This window comes from Microtus oregoni, unplaced genomic scaffold (assembly GCF_018167655.1).
Source record: "Microtus oregoni isolate MIOR12 unplaced genomic scaffold, Mior012 000064F_ref0000363, whole genome shotgun sequence".
NCBI lineage: Eukaryota > Metazoa > Chordata > Mammalia > Rodentia > Cricetidae > Microtus > Microtus oregoni.
The window spans coordinates 4800177-4821386 of record NW_024543874.1 but is presented as its reverse complement, the minus strand read 5'-3'; the positions used below and the strand labels follow the sequence as shown (position 1 = coordinate 4821386).

Sequence of the window (21210 nt, the reverse complement as noted above, 5' to 3'; positions counted from 1 at the left end):
TTTCCTGTCCAGGTGATTGACAAGCCCATTTGGATCTGCTGTGTGTGTGTGTGTGTGTGTGCCCCTGCGCCTTCTTGTCACCATATTTACATGTGTGCAGATGCCTGTGGAGGCCAGCAGAGGGCACCAGATTTCCGAGGACTATCTTCACAGACAAGTCACCTGGTGTGGGTGCTAGTAATCAAAACACGCACCTCTGCAAAATGCTCTTAACATCTCTCCAGTCTTTGGATGAACTTTTGTTTGTTTGTTTGTTTTTGGAGACAGGGTTTCTCTGTATAGCTTTGAAGCCTGTCCTGGAACCCACTCTGTAGACCAGGCTGACCTGGAACTCACAGAGCTCAGCCTGAGGTCTAGTCTTTAAAACACAAACAATGTAACAGCAGATTAAAAAGAATTAAAGGGGGAGTCTATACAAAATAGCCTTTACCAAGACAAACCAGGCTTCCCTTAGTGGGTCTCAACAAAGCTTTGTCTTCACCTTCTTCATTTTCTAATCTTTGTAATCCTTTGAAATCTTGGGTGATGCTTTCTTTCTCAAAATTAGTGTGTTATCAAAGACACAGGAAGCAGGATCTGAAGCTGCTTATGATGTCCATCCTAGTTGACCTTCAAGCCTAATTCCTATTTAGCTTGGGGAAATGGCAACTGTAGAGGGAGAGGCTCACTTTCTGAGAGTGCACTCAACGGAAGTAACGGTTTCTTTTGTTTCCTTTGGTGTCAAAGAGCCTGGAGTGGTAACAAGGGTCAAAAAAAAAAATTAGTTACATTGTTTTGAGGCCACAGAGTAGAGTTTACAATGTACCTAACATTGAGTATGTTAGAAATTTTAGACAGTGAATGTTTCATTTCAAAGGAAATGGAACAGGACAAGTCACAGCTAATTGTCCATTAACCTAAACTCAGCAACGTGGTACTTTTTACTTTAGACTGTTTCCACAACACTTACATGACTCTGATGGAATTCAGTAACTCGGCTAAGATACCAAACAAGGTTCAGAACAACGTCTGGCACTTTCTAAAAGTTTGATGAACGAGGCTCTTCAATTTCGGTTCCATGAAACTACTCCTTTCTCGTATGGGGCCGTTGGTGTGGTCTGCGAAGGGCTACCTCACTTACAGTGCCGCCACTGCCCAGCAGTACCGCACTCTTCCTTTTCTCTCCACCGCTACCTCTCTGTTCCCATTGTTAGGGCCAGCTCCCTTTGGAGGCATGCTGGGAAGCGTAGTCGCACTCTGCTGGTTAAACCAGTTGAGCAGCCGGGTAAACTTATCTGCTAGAGGTGGTGTCCTGTCTGGGAGATCAGCTCGCCTCTCCGAGGAGCAATCTGGGATTTGCAGTTTCCAGCGCTTTAAACCGGCCTGCTGGGACAGGACTCCCGGACTCTAATCCTCCCTCAACGCGGAGTCTCGCGCGTTCTGATGGCGTCACTAGGATCGCGCAACACCTGGGAGTCACTGGTAGTTCTCGAGGAGAGTCCCGCTCGTGGTTGTTGCGAGTCAAGAACTACATTTCCCAGGAGCCCACGCGGAGGCGCGCCAAAGGCCGCCCGGGGCCGTGATTGGCTAGCGAGCCGGCCGCACGCGGAGGAGCTCAAGGAGCAGCTCTGTTGCGACAGAGGCCGAGCGGCGAGGCCCCGTGAGTTGAGGGGGAAGGGGAGCCGGAGGGGAGGAGAGTGCGGACCCGTGAGCAGGAAGCGGGAGGAGAAGCGGAAGGGAGATCAGGATCGGGATGGAAAGGTCCGAAAGGGAAAAGAACTGGCCCAGGCAGAGACGGAGACGCGCGGGTTGTGGGGGAGGCTAGGGGCAGCGAGCGCGGAGACCCTTTGGGACCCGTCGCGGAGGACGCGTGGCTCCCGGGAAGAAACCGCGCCGCAGTCGGTGGGGTGGAGGGGAGCGACCAAAGCGAGGTCCGGGACGAACTCCTGGCGAAGACCCGAAAAGGAGGCGGCCGGCTGAGGTGCGCGAGCGCCAAGTTGGGAAACTAGAGACTAGGGGCAGAGCGGTCCCTCACCGAAGGCCCTGGGGGAAGAGCGCGTCCAAGTGAGGCCGGCGGTGGGGATTGGCGGGCGAGCCCAAAGGGAGGAGACGAGGCTGGAAGACCCGGTCGAGAGAGTGTGAGGGACCCTGACAAAGTTGGCAGAGGCAAGGCGGGGACAGAGTGGAGCACCAGAGGCTTGATAGGAAAATTCCAGGGAGGGATGGACTACTTCTCAGACATTCTTACCAGTAAGTTTAGAATTTTGTAGCATCTGTTTCCTTTTCTTCAGACTCCTGAAAGAACAGTAACTACCCCTGTGCCTCATCACCATGCCCTCTGACCTGGCCAAGAAGAAGGCAGCCAAAAAGAAGGAAGCTGCCAAAGCTCGACAGCGGCCCAAAAAGGGACATGAAGAAAATGGAGATGCTGTCACAGAACCTCAGGTGACAGAGGAGAAAAATGAGGAGGCCAATGGCAGAGAGGCCACAGGTGATGGAGGGGACTTGGGTGTATTTTCTGACCTGGTTGCCCCAGCCAAAATCAGAATCTGAGGGCAGAGGCAATGAAGAATGTGTCTAGTTGGGTGCAGGTGAATAGTCCTGTTAATGTCAGCATTCGGGAGGCGAAGGCAAAATAATGGAGGGTTTGAGGCCAGCCTGGGCTTCTTTTACAGAATAAAAGTCACAACACACATGTCTTTATATGCCATGAAACCTTTTAGTGACAACCAAACCCATAAAGTTGGAGATAGTGCCACCTTGTTACCAATCAAGGAAACTGAACTGAAGTGGCCAGCACAGACGGGAGTTGCTGATCCACCCCGATGCCATAGCAGACAATGACAGAAAAGGCAACTTCCTATCTCTCTTCTCAGTTTTCCTTCCGGCCTGTGGGGGCGAGCATGTCAGGCTTTCCCATATGGCGGTACTCCTGATGTCACGGGGATGGTGATCATACTAATGAGAGTAACTGGCTGTGACGTGCTGTTCTATGAAGTTCTGAGAAAACAGCCATGATTTTGGTGCATTCGGGGATGTATTGAGCTTTTCTCCATACTAGCTGTGCTGTTCACCCATGCTACAAACAGGTTGCTTTCAGAAAATCTATTTTCTGGTTTCCCTTCTCTGTTGCTGTGAAAAAATGCTGATGGAAACCAATTTGGGAGGAAAAAGTTAACTTCCTCTGACATGCCCAGGTTACAGTCCATCGTGGAGGGAAGAGAAGCAGGACTATGGAGGAACACTGCTTGCTGGTTTGCTCAGCTTTCGCATGTAGCCCACACCCACTTAACTAGGGGTGGCACTGGCCAGTCTGGTGAAGGCAGGCTTCAGTTGGGGTCCCCTCTTTGCAGGCCTTTGTGAAGGTGATAGTTGAAGTTAGCTATGACAAGGAGGGGAACATGGCGGTGCATAATAGTGAGCATCCCAGTTTAAAGCCTGCCTTACCACCCCCGAAACCTGGCTGCACAGTCCTGGGGCTGCATGTGCACTGCTCCTTGTCCCTTTGATGTTACCACTTTTTTTTATCCTTCCATGCATTAAGTTTTGATACCACAGTGTTTGCACAAGCTGTATGTGACATTTTCTCTCAAAGCCTGGTTTAGTATGGCAGTACCTTCTGATGACAGCTAACATCAGTCGTGTTCCTGTTCACTCTCCCCTGTGCCATTTTGCAGTGTTTTGTATATCTCTCTCGGTCATCTCACTTGTTTATATGAATATGCAGGGACCGTGTTTTGAGGTGTGTGTGTGAGAGAGAGACTTGTACCACAGATAAATACTAAACATTTGAAACATAATAACATTAATAATGTGAACAGAAATAATAGAAAGTAGAGTTAAAAACGACTGATAGAGCTAAGTGGTAAGAATTGTCTCTAAAGTAAGAGTTCTAGAAGGAAGCTAGTGGATCCTGGCTGGAGTTGTGGACGGTGGGGAAGTTAAGCACAGTGGGAGGGCAAGAGAACTCAGAATCAGAGAGTGCATAGTAAAACTTGTCTGTGAAAGCAGGGTGTTGAGCAAGTCTTGTCGTGTGTACTGGATGTAAAGCTCTCAGAACTCTAGAGTCTGCTTCAGATGACCTGAGCTCAGGACCTGTGGAGGGGCCTGTTTGACTCCCATCTGAGTCTGACAACACCTCCCCACATTACATCTGTCTCTAGAAGTGGATTTGCTGGCCAAGGAGCTAGAGGACTTTGAGATGAAGAAAGCTGCTGCTCGCGCTGTCACCGGCGTCCTGGCCTCTCACCCCAACAGTACTGACGTCCACATCATCAACCTCTCTCTCACCTTTCACGGTCAAGAGCTGCTCAGTGACACCAAGCTAGAACTAAACTCAGGCCGTCGTTATGGCCTCATTGGCTTAAATGGAATTGGTGAGGCCCTCAGAGAGCAAAGTGGGAGGGTTCTCTTTCTTGGCTCATCTGTTACTCAGTATGTATTTAACACTAGCAAAGCAAGGAATTAATTCTATGAGTGGGGACCAGACATGCGATTTATGACACAGCCGTGTGCAGAAGGTGCTAGAGCAGTTGGTCGGGGAAATGGGGATGGGGGCTAATGTGTGAAGCCATTGTAAAGGAACAGGACCTCACAGGAGCAGTAGCACAAGATTTGACCTTGGAAAGGGAATCCTGCGAGTGAAGGATAGTGGGATCTGAGTGAGAGGGTGGAACCAAGGAAGGCCCTTAAAGAGTATGGACCCGGTTTGTCTTTATGTCACTCTCAGGAAAGTCCATGCTGCTCTCTGCTATTGGGAAGCGTGAAGTGCCCATCCCTGAGCACATAGACATCTACCATCTGACTCGCGAGATGCCTCCTAGCGAGAAAACACCCTTGCAGTGTGTGATGGAGGTGGACACAGAGCGGGCCATGCTGGAGAGGGAGGCTGAGCGCTTAGCTCACGAGGATGGTAAGGCTCTATACCCAGGGGCGGGCTGGGCTTCCTCCTGAAACCCTCGGGGAGCTGACGGTTATGTACTACCACAGCGGAGTGTGAGAAGCTCATGGAGCTCTATGAGCGGCTGGAAGAGCTGGACGCCGACAAAGCCGAGATGAGGGCCTCAAGGATCTTACATGGATTGGGTTTCACACCTGCCATGCAGCGCAAGAAGCTGAAAGACTTCAGTGGTGGCTGGCGGATGCGAGTTGCTCTTGCCAGGTGAGTTTGCTCCCTTCCCCTCTTTCTTTGGAGCCCCCATCTCTTGGAGTGGAATGTTCATTCTGGTTGGACCGTAGACCTGGTAGCACGGTCAGTTTGTGCCAGCTGAGGTAACCATCAGTGATGTGGCATGGACAGGTGTGTCGACAAGACTGAGCGTCCTGGCTGAGGTACTCAGAAGTGCTTCCATGCTCAGTGCTGGGACTTCTGCATGTGGTCCAGGAGTACTCCTGAGCAGACTCAAGTTTAACAGTACAGTTAAGCTTTTCTTTCACCTGACCCCTTCCTGCTTTTTGTGCTTCCATCCTGCTAATTTTTATGATAGTAAAATATTAGACAGCCTTGATGTCCCCTGTCTTTTTACCCCTGGAAACTGTGCTTACAAGTGAGTTTCTATAGTCCAGCTGCTTCCATGCACTCCCCAGAGTGCCGAGTCGTGTTTATCTGGTTTCTGTTACAGCTATGAAGTAGCTGAGTGAGGCTGCACACTTTAGAAAGAAAAGAGGCTCGTGGTTCTGGAAGTACAAGGCAAAGGGGCCTCATTTGGTGGTGGTTTTGCTAGCAGAGTCCTGGAGTATAGTGTAGGCTTCATGTGGTGGGAGAGACGGAAGTTCGTATGTCTGTCTTCTTGCCTCCTTATACAGCCACAAATGTGCTCATTGGGCTCTATCCTATGGCTTTGCCTAATCCTGCTCACATTGCAGAGGCCAAGCACCAACATTTAGATGCGTTTCTACCCTCTAATGTCTCTCAGTGGGGACTCCGCATGTATTCAAGCCATAGTTGTTCTGCATCACACCGTTCCTGGGAAGCAGGTTGCTGAGGCTGTTCCATGGGCCTAGAGAGTTGCCTGTGTCTTAAAACATGAGTGCAGTGGCTCCTCTGGTTAACCAGAAGCTGCTCTGGGTGGCTTAGGAGCTTTGGAGACAACTCTCAGTTTGAGTGTGATGCTCAGAAATATTCTTACCAGGTTCCCAAGAGTGGTGACTGCAGTCTGGAAGCCAGAGCTTTAGCCTGTTCCTTGACTACCTGCATAAGAAAAGGACTTTGGGGGCTTCAGAGATGGCTCAGAGGTAAAGAGCAGTGGCTGCTCTTCTGGAGGACCCGGGTTCTATTACCAGCTCACAACTGTCAGTAAACTCCAGCTGCAGGGGATACAACACCATCATACAGACAGACAGACATGCAGGCAGAACACCAATGTACACAAAATAAGGATAAATAAATTAATTTTAAAAAAAGAAAAAAAGAAAAGGACTTTGTTTGGGTGCTTGTTGGAGTCTGGTAGCCCCGTCCATTGTCTAACTAGGATGGTTGTTACCTTGCTAACTTGTTTCCTCTTGTGCTCTGATGCTTACCAGCTGCGTGCCATTTCAAACCTCACAGGTGCAAAAGGCCTTCTCAGCCTTACCTGTAGGCTGTGTCCCTATAACTCACGTTCTGCCTTTCAGTCCTGCGTTCTAGAGACCCTTCTTTCTCTGAGGTAGAAAACAGAGATTACTGTTGTGGAATATTTGTTTAACTCTGTAAAGATATGTTACTTTTTTGTTGTTACATTTTGCAGAATATTGTTAACTGAATAAAGATGTGTTACATTTGTTTCACCTTGCCTACCTAAGGCACTGATCGGTAGAATAAAAGGCTGAAAGGCCAATGACTAGGCAGGAGAGGGATGGGCGGTGCTGGTGGGCAGAGAAAAAAAGTAGCAGGGGGATTCTAGGCTGGGGGAGGAGAAAACGAGGGAGATGCCAGACAGACACAGAGGAAGCAGGAAAGTAGGACATACACAGTGAAAGAAAGGTAAAAAGCCACGAGGCAAAACTTAGATGAAGAGAAACTGGTTAAATTAAGATATAAGAGCTAGTGAGACAAGTCCAAGTTAAGGCCGAGCATTGGTAATTAATAAGTCTCTGTGTCATGGTTTGGGGGCTGCTACAGATCGACTTGAGGATTCAGTCCAGAACTGACCAGTATTGTGGCAGACAAGCTGTGTCTTCCATTCAGCATTCAGGGTGCCTCTTGTTCCCTTCTGTGTCCTTCAGAGCCCTCTTTATTCGGCCCTTCATGCTGCTTCTGGATGAGCCTACCAACCACCTGGACCTGGATGCTTGTGTGTGGCTGGAAGAGGAACTTAAGACGTAAGGGGTGGGACTGGGAGCCACAGATCCTGAGGGGTCGTTAGCACAGTGCAAAGAAAATAGATGCCCAGAAGCTGCCCTGATGAGTGTGAAAGGAGACCAGAGAGGCCAGATGTAGCCAGTGCCAAATGCAGTTAGAGTAGACCTTTCTCTTTCATTGGGGTGTTTTTGTAAGTCTGAAATGTATGAGCCTTTAAAACCAAAACCTTTTGTTTTTCCTATGTCTGAAGTACATCTTTATTAAAGACAATGTTTAATTGTATGTATATATCTGTGTATGTGCATGCACAAACACAAAACATGTAAATTGAGATCAATACTTCATGACATGGTGATAAAGAAAAATATTATCAAATAAGATCATGGTTCTTTATAACCAAAGAACTGAGTAGCTTGGAATATTGTCTCAGCTTTAAAAGGAAATAGTAGCATATACCTCAGTGCTGTCTCAAAAGAAAGGGCTCAATGTTTCTCTTATGGAATGGGTTTGAGTTGGCCTAGCTCATATTTCTGGATACGTTTTATTTAAATATTGTATATACAGACTTAACTACTACTCCGTCTCTGCTGACAGAACGGAAGACTCGGGCTCAGGCTCTCTTACCCACTGGCAGGCTCCAGGAGCTTTACTGAGGGAATGCAGTGCTGCCTAAGTCCCTGCTGGCTGCAGGAGCTGCAAGGGCACTTGGGTGTGAGGGTGGGAAAGGGTGAGGGCTTTCTGGATGTGGCTATGTAGGCTTTTTTTGACCAGTCTCTTGCTTGCAACCTTCCTGATTGGCTCTTTGGCTTCACAGTTTCAAGCGCATCCTGGTCCTCGTGTCTCATTCCCAGGACTTTCTGAATGGGGTCTGTACCAATATCATCCACATGCACAACAAGAAACTGAAATATTACACGGTGAGTGGGCCTTGGCTCCTGCACCTACTTCTTCTTTGAATTTGTTATTAAATACCAAAACAGCCTTTTAAAGAAGTCCTGCAGCTTATTTTAGTTCCAAAGCCTTTGCGCTTGACCATAGTCTACAGTTGGCAGCTGCTGTATGTGTGTGTGTTTGCCTTACGCAAAGAAGTTGACTTCTTTCAGTGCCTGGGGGAGGAGCTGGTCCTGCTCACTGGTGTGAGAGAGAGGTTGATGCACAGGAAAATACGGTAGTATCTTAGTAGTCTCCCTCTCCCTGTTGTGCTCTGTCTTCTTTTTTTTTAATCTTTTTTTTTAATATTTATTTATTTATTATGTATATAATATTCTGTCTGTGTATGCCTGCAGGCCAGAAGAGGGCATCAGACCCCATTACAGATGGCTGTGAGCCACCATGTGGTTGCTGGGAATTGAACTCAGGACCTTTGGAAGAGCAGGCAATGCTCTTAACCACTGAGCCATCTCCCCAGCCCCTAAGTTCTTTTCTTTATGTGTATGGGTGTTCATTGCCTACGTGGTCTCTATGTGTGTCATGTGTAGTGCCCAGTGAGGCCAGAAGAGGGTGTTAGGTCCCATGAGACTGAGTTGTGAACATGGATATGTGCCACCATGTGTGTGCTGAGAATTGAGCCCGGTTCCTTTGGAAGAGCAGCCAGTGCTCTTAACCACTGAGCCTCCAGCCCCCCTTCTGTAATCTTTAATAATCATATTTTTCAGGTTACTTTTTAAATTAGCAACTGCTTTCTAGGTGAATATACAGTCTGCGTCTTTAGTGGCCTGTTTGTTAGGTTTTTTTAGTGGATGACTAGCTTGAATCTTGGGCTTTGGTTCAGTTAGAAGCCATGGCAATCCAGTTGGCCATGATTCTAAGTCCAGGTGGTTTGTTTTCCCTTGTGGGGGACAATCCTTCTTACCCATAAGTGGCATTAACCTCTAGGTGGGCTGTAAGAGGTGGTTGAGGGCCTGAGCTCCATGGTGTCTGCGTGACTATATCCGGGGCTTCTGCAGACACCGAGTGTTCTGGTTAATCTTAGGATTTGACATGGACCTTGGCTTGGCTGAGTAAAAGACATGGAATTGAAAATAAACATCCATACATATCCGGTTAGGCTGTAGCATGACTTAGTGGTACACCTTTGCCTTATGTGTCATGTTAGTGTCCTGGGTTCCGTCCTCGAGAATGCAGAAACAAACACCAGGTTCTAGGATAGCATGCACTGCTTTAATTCAGTTCCTCTCTTACTACTGCTCAGACTTAGAGCAAAGCCTGTCAGTGATGCTGTCACCCTCTAATCTGAGTGAGAACCCAGGACTGAGCCCCCTTGCCTGGGCTGTCCCCCACAGGGTAATTATGATCAGTATGTGAAGACGCGGCTGGAGCTGGAGGAGAACCAGATGAAGAGGTTTCACTGGGAACAGGACCAGATTGCACACATGAAGGTAGGGAAGTTATGCTTCTCCACTTGTTTTGGGAAATGATGGGGGCTGGAGGAAGCTGGGAGAGGCTGGGAAGGAACGTGGGTCATTTCTTACTCAAGGTTAAAGGGTTAATGCTGGGTGTGGCGGTGCACGCCTTTAATCTCAGCACTTGGGAGGCGAGGCAGGTAGATCTCTCAGTTTGAGGCCAGCCTGGTCTACAGATTGAGTCCCAGGACAGCCAGGGCTACACAGAGAAACCCTGCCACAAGCAAACAAACAAAACAAAACAAAAAAGCTACTGCTTGTGGTGTTCTGTGCACATGCACACCATAAGCCCCAGCGTGGTCTCCTGTACACCCTTTAAGCCTTTTCTTCTCTCTCACACACACTTCAAGCCCTCTTCTGGTCTCTTTCAGAACTACATTGCCAGGTTTGGCCATGGAAGTGCCAAGCTGGCCCGGCAGGCTCAAAGCAAAGAGAAAACGCTACAGAAAATGATGGCATCGGGACTGACTGAAAGAGTTGTGAGTGACAAGGTAAGGTCTCATGGTTAGATTAGGTGGCTGAGGCGTGGGTTAGGAAAAATACTGACACGAGATGCCTTCTCTTCTTAGACGCTGTCATTTTATTTCCCACCATGTGGTAAAATCCCACCACCTGTCATTATGGTGCAGAACGTGAGCTTCAAGTATACAAAAGACGGGGTGAGTATAGGCCAGAGCACATGGAAAGAGCCTGTGTGTAGCTTGGGGGCTGGGTATATTTTGCATAGGCAGTTTCAGCAGTGGAAGCCTCTCCCATTTTTGCTGCCTGTATCTGCTGACTTTTACCAGGGAGGGGACGATTTTCAGGCTTAACAGATGGAAGCGGTGGGTTGGGATCAGCTTTGACAGTGATACCTCCTCCATTTTCTCCACCTATGGAGTTGGCATGCCAGGCTGAGCAAATTCAAGTGCTAACCTTTGTTCCCCCTCTCTCTCTTTAACCCACCTCAGCCTTGCATCTACAATAATCTAGAGTTTGGCATTGACCTTGACACACGAGTGGCTCTGGTAGGACCCAATGGTGCAGGGAAGTCCACTCTGTTGAAGCTGCTAACTGGAGAGGTAATGGTGCCAAGGTGGTTCTGGTCCCTTCATTAAGGAAGAAGGGAGTGAGTGAGTGCTGTGGTTGAGTGAGCCACCTGGGGGAGCTGGGGCAGTGCTGAGGCCAGGGAGGCTGGGTGGGGAAGAATCTGTATGACTGAGAATGCTTGTGGATGCATGCATGTGACAGTGTTTGTTGGGCTGTAAGGACAGGGCACCTATACCTTGGAATTTCTTTAGAGAAAATGTGTGTTGTGCCTACATCAAGTGCCTTATTGATGTATTATACAGTGGGCCTTTCATGTCCACTTAGTAAACTGCTGTGTCTCTTTGCCTCCCTTAAGAGTCTGTTTCAGTGGTTCTTCCTAAGTTTATACTTTTACACCTGTTTTATTGTGTGTGCATTCACATGTGGTCAGAGGACAGTTGTGGGTGTCAGTTCTCACTTTCCACCATGTGGGTTCCAGATCAGCTCAGGCTGTCAATGTCGGCAGCCAGTTACTTAATGCACTGAGTGTCTGCACCGAAGAGTGCCTCGACGGTAGTCTGTGTGTTGGCGAAGTAGAACGATGGGAAGGTTGTCGAGCCATGTGTATGTGCTAGCGTCTGTTTGGGTTTCCTTTTTGGCGTGTTGCTTTTCTGATTCTACTTAACTTTTTCCTAGCTTCTACCCACAGATGGAATGATCCGGAAGCATTCTCACGTCAAGATAGGACGTTACCATCAGGTACAGGCCCGGCGTCAGTGTTGGGGTCCAAGCCCCTCCTCTGGGAACATCCGCTTCTGCCTCTCCCTGCTTCTTGAATCCTGAGCAAGTACCTTTTAGGGTAGGCCCCCGTCACACCAAGTGGCCTCCATTAGGAGGAGGTTTCCCCAAATATGGTGGTCTTGTTTTCTCTGCAGCACTTACAGGAGCAGCTGGACCTGGACCTTTCACCATTGGAGTATATGATGAAGTGCTACCCAGAGATCAAGGAGAAGGAGGAGATGAGGAAGATCATTGGGAGATATGGCCTCACTGGGAAACAGCAGGTGAGAGAGGAGTGGTGGGAAGGACCCAAGATGACTCAGAGGCTATGACCAGATGGTCAGGGAACACTCCTCACACCTAGCTTTGGGAGCGATCCCAGAGTCTCCTCTATTTCTTTCTTCTAAAGTGCCATGTACTATGAGATTGTAGGAAAGGATAGTGAGCGGGACTCTTGACACGGGCTCTTGAGCCAGAGTGCATGAGAGAACTAGAAAACACGTGAAACTGCAGGGTCCCTGGATCATACCATTGCATCAGAACTGACGTGCTGATTGTAAGAGGCTGAGTGGTCCTAACGGCCTGGCCAGTGCCTTGCTGTATGATCTTGGATCATCCTAGGCTCGTGTCTTGCAAAAAATAAATAAAAGGCAATAATGGCAACGGGAGCCAGAGAGGGGAAAGAGGACTCATGCTGCATGGCAGGTGTAACACCAAGTTCTTACGTCATGGTTCCTCTAGGTGAGCCCAATCCGGAACCTGTCAGATGGGCAGAAGTGCCGAGTGTGTCTGGCCTGGCTGGCCTGGCAGAACCCTCACATGCTGTTTTTGGATGAGCCTACCAATCACCTGGACATCGAGACCATTGATGCACTGGCAGATGCCATCAATGAGTTTGAGGGTGGCATGATGCTAGTCAGCCACGACTTCAGACTCATCCAGCAGGTGGGTGTGACCTGAGCACAGAGTGGAGTGTGGGTAGAAGATTGTGTGAATCACTTGCAGCCCGTGGAGGGCATAACACGTTTGCTAAATTCAGGGAAGGGCTCAGGTCCTTGTGGCCTGGTGATAGCCAGATCTCATGACTCTGTAGGGATAGTAGTTAACTTGGTCTAGGTGACCCAAATGAGGAAATCGGACTTTTATTACTGTCTCAAGATTCTTCAGCCCAAAATAAGTGTTGTAGTAAGAAGAATCTGGATTATGAGGAGGAAAGGCGACTGGCTGTTTCTGAGCTTGTAAAGAAGCCAGGGTAGACACCTGGCTCATGAAGCCTCTGAACAGATCAAGAGCCTGTTGGAGACCTCACGGTGGGGGGTGGCACAGCAGGATCTGGCATGGAAAATTCTGGAATGCTGGTTCTAGTGCTCTTGAGTAAAATACCCCCAGATAAGGGTTTGGGCAGGGCCTCAGAGGAAAGGCTGTTGCGTTCAGGCCTCATACAATGCCTGGTGGTGGGGAGGGTGCCGAGGACTGGCCGTCCTGAGCCCAGCATCTGCTTCCAGGTTGCACAGGAGATTTGGGTCTGTGAGAAGCAGACGATCACCAAGTGGCCTGGAGACATCCTGGCCTACAAGGAGCACCTCAAATCCAAGCTGGTAGATGAGGAGCCCCAGCTCACCAAGAGGACCCACAACGTGTGAGCCCTCAGCCAGGCTTGGGTCAGGAATGCCACCTGGAGACTGCCAGCTGACACCTGACCAGCCACTCAGGACAGGACCCTGGGGCTGCACTCCCGCATTGCTGCAATACTGCCCCAGCCTCTCCCCTCAGCCTGCCTTTGCTGCATCTTATCTCCAGCTGTCCGTTTCCCATCTTCCTTCCATTTGGATCTGTGTCTGGACTTGCCTGGCTGTTCCCTCCAGACCTTCACTGGCTGCCTTGTCCTGAGAGATGCAGCCAGGGGTCCCTGGGTTAACCTTAGGGTGCAAGCCTGGGTCTGGCCCTGGAAGGATTCAAGAGCCTTGTTTTATGGGTTTTGGTGATGTTGGGGGAATACTGCCAGCCCATCACCCCCATTCCTTATTGCTTCTGGTTTGGAGCCCTGGGCCAGGGCTGTAGTCCTGGTCGATATTTTAATAATTATTTAACTGTAGATCTGTGTGTCATCTACAACGTGTCCAATAAAGAGGAAGCCACAGTCCCTCCTTCCTGGGTCTCTTGAGCATTCTTTCTTTCTCTCCCTGAAGTCAGCATTCCCTTCCCCTCAGTAGCCATGGGCCTGAGAAGACAGAAGTCTGTCCCTCTGGAGCTGCAGAAGCGTACTGCTCCCCCCACCCATCCTGTCCAGACCAAGCCTTCCCTCAGGCCTGTGTTTCAGGAGGCTCGGCAGTGGAGAGGGCTCATCAGGTCACAGAGGTAGACCTTGACAACTTTTTGACAGTAATGGACGCAGCTAGGAGCTAACGTTCCTGACCGGTTTCCTGGTGTGTGATGCTGAGCAGGAGGCCATGGACCATACTTTGCAATGTGGTGTACTCTTGCCACCACTCACCTCACATAGGTAGAGCTTGTTAAAAATCCAGGTTCCTTTTCTACACCTGTCAGTTGGTGGAGTGGGAGGTGCAGAATCTGGGGTCTGCATGTGCAGTTCCTGGACTGGCAGGAGTCTTTGTCTGTCTGGCCTTTTGGAACTTTGAGGCTTTGTGTCAGCAGGCACTACCATATCCACCTTACCCAGGGGTGGTTGTTACCCCTGAAACCTTAGTGGCCACCTTTGTTGGAAAGCATACCAACCATTTTAAAGTATGTATTAACAGCACATGTAAGAGCTTACAAGGAGCATCCAAACAAGTGGGAAAGGCTATAAATCAATATTAAATTGTGGTTTGGAAACGAGGAGAATCAGAAGTACTCAAAAGGGAGGGAAATCTCTGACCACAGCCTAGAAAGGCAGACTCAATCCTGTTCCTTTAAAAAAAAAAAAAAGTGATAAGCATCTGCCCTCCCCAGATGGTGAGGTCCCAGAGCTGCTTAGCAGAGGGACCGGCCATCCATCCCATTGAGAGCTGAGACTGGCAGGTCTCTGCTCCCAGAGGACTTGGCTCTGCTGCCTGGGCTGGGAGCAAAGTGTTCTGAATCGCCTGCCCTGAACCTGTAGACTTGGTTCAACAGAGCCACTTGTCACCACCAAATCCACCTACCTGTTTGTTATTAGGAAACCAGCTGTGGCACAGGCCTGGAATCCCAACACTAGAACACTAGGGAGTTTGAGACCAGTCTGGGTTCCTGACCCTCTTTTACCTCTACCACCATCAAAAAGAAAAAAAAGACTGTGGCCCCCTGGAGCTCAGGGTTGAAAGGACTTGGCATCTGAAGGAAGGGAAGTATACAACCTCATAACCCAGTCAGCCCATTTGTCACCTACACCCACTCAGCAGGAGAAAATCAATCTGACCGTTTTAAGAATGCCTAGAAAGTCTGCAAATTATCTAAAATTAGCTGTGTCTTGTTTGGGATTCAGAACTGCCCTCGGCCTGGAAGCAAACCGCAGCTGCGATGTCACCGGGTTTTTCTGAAATGGAGCAGGGGTGGCAGTGCTGCCTGTTTTCACACACAGCAGGTGGCATTTGCTGCGCACCCCCCATCATCAGTTTCTGATTTGTGGTGCCCTCTATTCCCAACAGCTTTTGAGCTGTTCCAGGATTCTGTAGTCACTGTGTTCAAGTACCTGTGGCTTAGCTCAGATCTAGGATCAAAATCCGGCAAAAGGGTTGAGTCAGGCATGGACTCCAGAGGGTAGCTGATAGCCTGGTGTTACCTCATTGAGCTGAGAGTTGCCGTTCACCCACGTGGCCCTAATAACAGGATGACCAAGTTCTTGACTAGCTGCAGCTTTCTGCTGGCAGGAATGGCCAGAGCAGTGGCTGGCAAGGTACCCAGCCAGCTCTGACTCCCCCACTGGCTTAGCCACCTGTCTCCCACTTTACACTGACCAAGTCCCCCATTCACATCTTAGGGTGCCTAGTTCAGAAGTCTCTGTGATGGAAAAAGACACACACATAGAGGCGTGCCCTACTCAAAGTCAAAGTAATTTGTGATCAGACCATCCATCCATAGGTCACCTACCTCCTGGTCCAGCGATGGAGTAACTACCATACAGATGTCCTTGCTAGACAGCAAGTTGCTCACCAAACACCAGTTAAGTGAGCATATGTTTTGACAGCCCTCCCTCTAAGAATGTCACCTCCAGGGATAATTCACTGATGCAGGGCTCTGAGGTGCATTTGTAGAACAACACAGTACACAGCAACCCTTGGTGCCAACTGTCACTCATCCATATTAGAGACAGCTGCATACATGTACTGATGAGAACAGCAAGATGCAGGTGCAGAGAAACAGTCCAGTTAGACCTGAGTACCCAGGGCTGGCGAGATGGTTTGTTGCCCTTACAGGGGATCCATGTTCAAGTCCTAGTCAGTACACTGTTCTGGGTGACTCCAGCTCCAGGGTCTCTCAGAACGGTATGCATGTGTATATACACTCAAGCATAAAATCTAACAAAGACCCAGGGATCCCTAGCATGCATGTATAAAGCTGGGCACACCAGCACACTCCTGAAATCCCAGCCCTGGAGGAGCAGAGTCGGGAGGATTCCCAGGACCTGCTGATCAGACAGTCTAACTCAGTTGATAGGCCCTAAATTCAGTGAGAGACCTTGTCTCAGAAAATAAGAGGGAAGCCGGGCGGTGGTGGCGCACGCCTTTAATCCCAGCACTCGGGAGGCAGAGGCAGGCGGATCTCTGTGAGTTCAAGACCAGCCTGGTCTACAAGAGCTAGTTCCAGGACAGGAACCAAAAAGCTACAGAGAAACCCTGTCTCAAAAAAAAAAAAAAAAAAAGAAAAGAAAAGAAAAGAAAAGAAAATAAGAGGGAAAACCTTGTAATCCATTAGATCTACTCAAATCAAACTAAGGATCAGAAGAAAGAAAAACAAAGTTGAAAAGAGGGGGAGGGGAGAAATAAACTCAAGTATTTCTATAAAAATGCATAAACAAGCCAGGCAGTGGTGGTGCATGCCTTTAATCCCAGCACATACAAGGCAGGTGGATCTGAGTTGGAGGCCAGCACAGTCTACAGAGAGTTCAGGACAGCCGAGGCTACAGAGAAACCTGTCTTGAAAAACAAACAAACAAACAAACAAAAAGCAAAGCAGCCATGCATGGTAGTGTATAGGCAGCACAGAGGAGGCTGAGGCAGGAAGGTTTAAAGCCAGCCCAAGCTATATAGTAAGAATCTGTCTCAGAAAAGAAATTGTGTTGAACTGGATGTGAGTTCAGTGGTAGGGCACTTCTCTGGCATGAAGAAAGCCCCAGGTTCCATCCCCAGTCCTGCAAACATAAATGTTCATGACCAGCTCATACATAGAGATACTGATGTCAGGGACCACTGTTTTAATGGAGGCTTTCAAGGAGAAACCAGGAAGCTGTGTTTCCACTTAACTCCTACCTTCAAATTTTTGGCAATAGATGGGGACAGTGGCATACCCCCGTTTAGGGAGAGTATTGCCCATATCAAGATGAGCTCATGGCCTTGGCAGAGGCACTGATGTCAGGGACTATGTGTTAATGGGAGCTTTAGCTACAGAAAGAGTATGTTAGGATTCTGCCTGTGGAAGTTCAAGGTCATCCTCATCTAAATAGGGAGAGATTTGCATAAGGCTCTGAATTCAGTCACCACCAATACCCACTCCCCCAAATAAAAAAATATATCTGCATTGTGCTATCTCCCAGCACAGTGGCTGTTAACACAGGATACAATGACATGGATGAGAAATGAAGTCACAAACAGAGCTGGAGCAGTGGATGGGTTGTGAGCTAACCAACATCCTGGTACTAGGAATCGAACACGGGTCCTCTGCAAGAGCCATAAGCAAGCACTCAACTTCCGTGCCATCTCTCCAGCCTGTGTACTCAGGTCCGACTGCTCTGTCTCCCTGCCCCTGCATCTTGTGGTTTTCATCACAAATAAAGATGCCGCTCACTGGCTTGCTCCATTCTCCTTGAGAGCCTTCATTAACGCAATGGTCCCTGACGCCCACACCTCTGCCGAGGACACAGCTTGATCACGAACTCTGTCCTAGTTTGTCTTCTGTTGCTGGGTTAATCACCATGACCAAAAGCAGCTCAGAGAAGAAAGATTTATTTCAGCTTACAGCTTGCAGTCCATCCTTGTGGGAAGTCAAGGCAGGAACTCCCAAGTAGCGAAGAACGTAGAGCAGAAACCACAGAGAAATGTTGCTTATGTGAGTTCAAGGTCAAGTTCAGCACCTTTCTTACACAGCCAGCCTAGAGATAGAACTCTCTCTTTTGTTTGTAGTGGGCTGGGCCCTCCTACCTCTGTTAACAATCAAGAAAATATCCCAGGCAAGAGGACAAGCCAATCTGAAGGAGGCAGTTCCTCAATTGAGGGTCTCTCTTCCCAGGGGTGTCAAGTTGACAACCAAGGTTAGTCATCACAAGTCCTTTGTGGGTGATACCTTTTGAAGGCCACCTGGCTGGCCCAGCCAGGCTGAACACTGACTTCCTGGGAAGTCCAGACAGCTGTGTGTCTGTTGTTGCTTGGAGAGCTGGCCAAGCACACTATGTCAGAGGGCATTGAGAACATCACCTAGTACACCAGCTCCAAGTGACGTATGTTCCCGTACACAGTGTTGATTTGAAAAAGAAATGTGATAAACCATGTGTTATCTGGGACAACAGTGTCCTCAGTGTTTGAAGCTACCACAGGTGGAATCACAACACACTTTATAAAAACTGCTTTCTGAAGACACGCCGTAAGTGGCAGGCTGTGTTGACGAATGGCTATATAAACACAGTGAGCTGAAGCAGGACCAGAGGACTGTATTTACGCTGTTTTCGTTTCTGGGCCCACAGTCCCTAGGATGTGGGTTGGTGCCATTAACTTTCATCCGTGTCATCGTACTCAATGTGACAGCCACTGTGTTTGGACACTGCAGACTGATTTGTTTCTGCGGGGGAGGAGGGTGGTAGTTGAACTCAGAGCCTTATATAACTCTTGTTATGTTTTTGTTTTGTTTGAGATACGGTTTCTTTTTTCTTGTTTGGATTTTTGAGACAGGGTTTCTCTGTGTTGTCCTGGCTGTCCTGGAACTCACTCCGTAGACCAGGCTGGCCTTGAACTCACAAAGATCTGCCTGCCTTTACCTCCCGAGTGCTGGGATGAAATACAGGCACTACCACCACCACCTGGCTTTTGAGACAAGGTTTCGTGTAGCCAAAGTTAGTCCCAGTCTCCTTATTTAGCTGAGGATGACCTTGAACTCTGATCTTCCTTCAGCCCCCCTGGAGCTGAGATTACAGGTACAGACCACCAAGCTGTTTATCCAGACAGGACTTTGTGCGTGCTAGGCCACAGCCCCAGTATGCAAATGTGCGCTTCACAATATGAAAACAGGAGTGGTGGCTCATGTCTGTAATACCAGCACTCAGGAGGCGCGGGCAGAGTTAACTCAAACTCAAGGCCAATCCAAGCTACAAAGTATATTCAAAGAGAAATAACACGTACAAATAATAATATTCCATATACATGTAAACTATAGGTTAGATCAATTTATAGATAACCTGATATCCTAAATAGCCTAAAAGAGCACTATTTTATTTATTTATTTAGGTTATTTTGAGGTTATTTTGGAGACAAAGTCTCACTATAGATTCTTTGTTTTTTTTTTTTTTTTTTTTTTGTTTTTTCGAGACAAGGTTTCTCTGTGGTTTTGAAACCTGTCCTGGAACTAGCTCTGTAGACCAGGCTGGTCTCGAACTCACAGAGATCCTCCTGCCTCTGCCTCCTGAGTGCTGGGATTACAGGCATGTGCCACCACCGCCCGCCCTCACTATAGACTCTTAACTGGACTGGAACTATATAGATCAGGTTGACCTTGAACTCACAGATCCACCCACCTCTGCCTCCTGAGTGCTTGAATTTTAGAGGCGTGTTATCACCATGCCGACCTTGTTGGGTTTTTAACTTTCCTCTAATATTTTCTAATAATTTCTCCCCTCTCAATTTAAGGTGTTTATGAGATTCATAAATTTTCTCCTTTGTGTTTTGAGACATTTGCAAAATGCTCACAGACACACAAAATTGTAGTTATAGCCTGTCCTCCGCCTGGACCCCTGCTTGCCACATACACGCTTTCTCTTTCACCAGGTTCCTAAAGACACACCTACTCTCCTCGAAGCCTGGAGAGACTGAGCAGAGCAGGGGACTTACATGGGCATATTAATCACTCTCTGTGTTTGCCTTGTGGTGGATAAATCTGGCTTGTCATGAAAGGACCCGTCTTGAGATGATGGCTGAGATGCCACTTCAGAGATCACCGCCACACACACACATCACAGATAGTACTCCTGGCTCAAGATTCATGTTGCTTTCACACGTTGAGAATCAGCCATCCACACTTGGGTTCCACAGCTCCAGAGAAAATCCAGAGGCCCAGACCCAGAAGATGGGACCCGAGCCTCACTCTGCCCGCTTCACTGCTTGGTCTGACACTTTGATGCTGAAGGTGCCCTGGGAGACACGAGGAGTGAGGAGCGCACCTCAACCCTGAACGGGATCGCCATCTAAACAGCGTCCTCTAGGTTGTCCACAGCACACATGGGAATGCCACCTCTGCCCCTGCATCCCTCAGCCGCTTCCCCCCCTCCTTGTCCCTTCCTCCTTTCCTTCCTTCCTCTCTTCCTCCATCCCTTCCTTCTTGTCCTTGCTTAATACTGAGCCAAAAAGGTACCTCCCACCACCAAAATCAGGGAAAGCGAGCCGAGTTCAGGGCTTTCTGACCACAATCCAGTGCCTCTCCCTGCTCCTGCCATACAAACTTCTCAAGGTAGGCCCTCCATAAGAGCAAAGCCCAGGCTGAGGCGGCTCAGGGGAAGAATGTGTGCTTATCACTTACCAGGCTCCAGTTCTATCCCCAATCCTCTACCCCCACGACAGGAGTGGAAGCGTAGGAGAAGGGGTAGTTATCGTAAATATGGTGGTTGAATGAGATATCTCTATCACATTTGAATATTTGGTCCCTAGTTGGTAGCACTGTCTGGGTTGGTTTCGGGAGTATGGCCTTGCTAGAGGAAGTTTATCACTGGAGTGGGTTTTGAGAGCTTAAGGCCTTGCCCTACTGGCACTTTTCTCTGCTTTGTGCTTGAGGTTAAAGATGTGAGCTCCCAGCATCCTGCTTCGGTCGCCAGGCCTGCCTGTACTATCTGACCTGCCATTATAGATTCTAACGCTCTGGAACTAGAAGCTAAAGTCTTCCGGAAGTTGTTTTGGTCAGGTCATGGTGTTTTATCACAATAGGAGAGTAACGAACAGAGTGTACAACTGTACACTTGCTACTCGGGAGGTTGAGGAGGGGAAGTGTGTTGACACCGTAATAAAATTCACCCGAAGTTTCCTCTGGATGAGAAGTTGCAGTTGGAATGATGCCCCTGGAAAGTGTACTTAACCCCCCCTCCCCGCAACTCACAGGTGACATCGAAGAGAGAGACTGTTAATTTATTGGTAGGCACAAGTAAAGTGTCAGTTGTCCCACACTCTGCCCTGACATTTCTATAGCCATCACCCAAGGACCTTTCAGTGTGCAGCCTAGACAAGTGTCCCCAACCCTGTACTCCCCAGCCCCACCCCTCTGCTTTAGAACATAGGTACAATGGGTCAGAACTCTTGAAGCCAGACTGTTCTGCCCTGTGTAGCTTCTGTGGTTCCACCAACTCACCAAAGGGGATCGAGGGGTGAAGACACC

The 21210-nt window shown here is 48.7% G+C and overlaps 1 protein-coding gene across 3 annotated transcripts; it reads left to right on the top strand.

Annotated features, from left to right (window-relative positions):
* Nucleotides 1–1564: 1564 nt before the first annotated feature.
* LOC121439963 (ATP-binding cassette sub-family F member 2) lies at nt 1565–13590 on the top strand. Of its 3 annotated transcripts, none has more exons than XM_041640624.1 (15): nt 1565–1639; nt 2271–2470; nt 4143–4355; nt 4709–4891; nt 4969–5140; nt 7183–7278; nt 8073–8175; nt 9541–9636; nt 10032–10151; nt 10230–10319; nt 10611–10721; nt 11365–11427; nt 11604–11732; nt 12190–12393; nt 12954–13590. In XM_041640624.1, the coding sequence occupies exons 2-15, from the start codon at nt 2311–2313 to the stop codon at nt 13089–13091; spliced, it is 1878 nt and encodes a 625-aa protein (XP_041496558.1). In that variant the 5' UTR covers nt 1565–1639; nt 2271–2310; the 3' UTR covers nt 13092–13590. The 3 variants fall into 3 exon arrangements, with proteins under 3 accessions (XP_041496558.1, XP_041496557.1, XP_041496553.1); XM_041640623.1 differs by having other exon boundaries at nt 1625–1740; XM_041640619.1 differs by lacking the exon at nt 1565–1639 and adding an exon at nt 1766–1960.
* The last annotated feature ends 7620 nt before the right edge of the window (nt 13591–21210 follow it).

What these genes read in the sequence shown, in the direction of transcription:
- LOC121439963 (XM_041640624.1), top strand. Translation starts at nt 2,311, where the DNA reads ATGCCCTCTGACCTGGCCAAGAAGAAGGCAGCCAAAAAGAAGGAAGCT. An exon ending in CATTGGCTTAAATGGAATTG is followed by an intron (nt 4,356 to 4,708) that starts GTGAGGCCCTCA and finishes TGTCACTCTCAG; the next exon opens with GAAAGTCCATGCTGCTCTCT. An exon ending in CTGGAAGAGGAACTTAAGAC is followed by an intron (nt 7,279 to 8,072) that starts GTAAGGGGTGGG and finishes TTGGCTTCACAG; the next exon opens with TTTCAAGCGCATCCTGGTCC.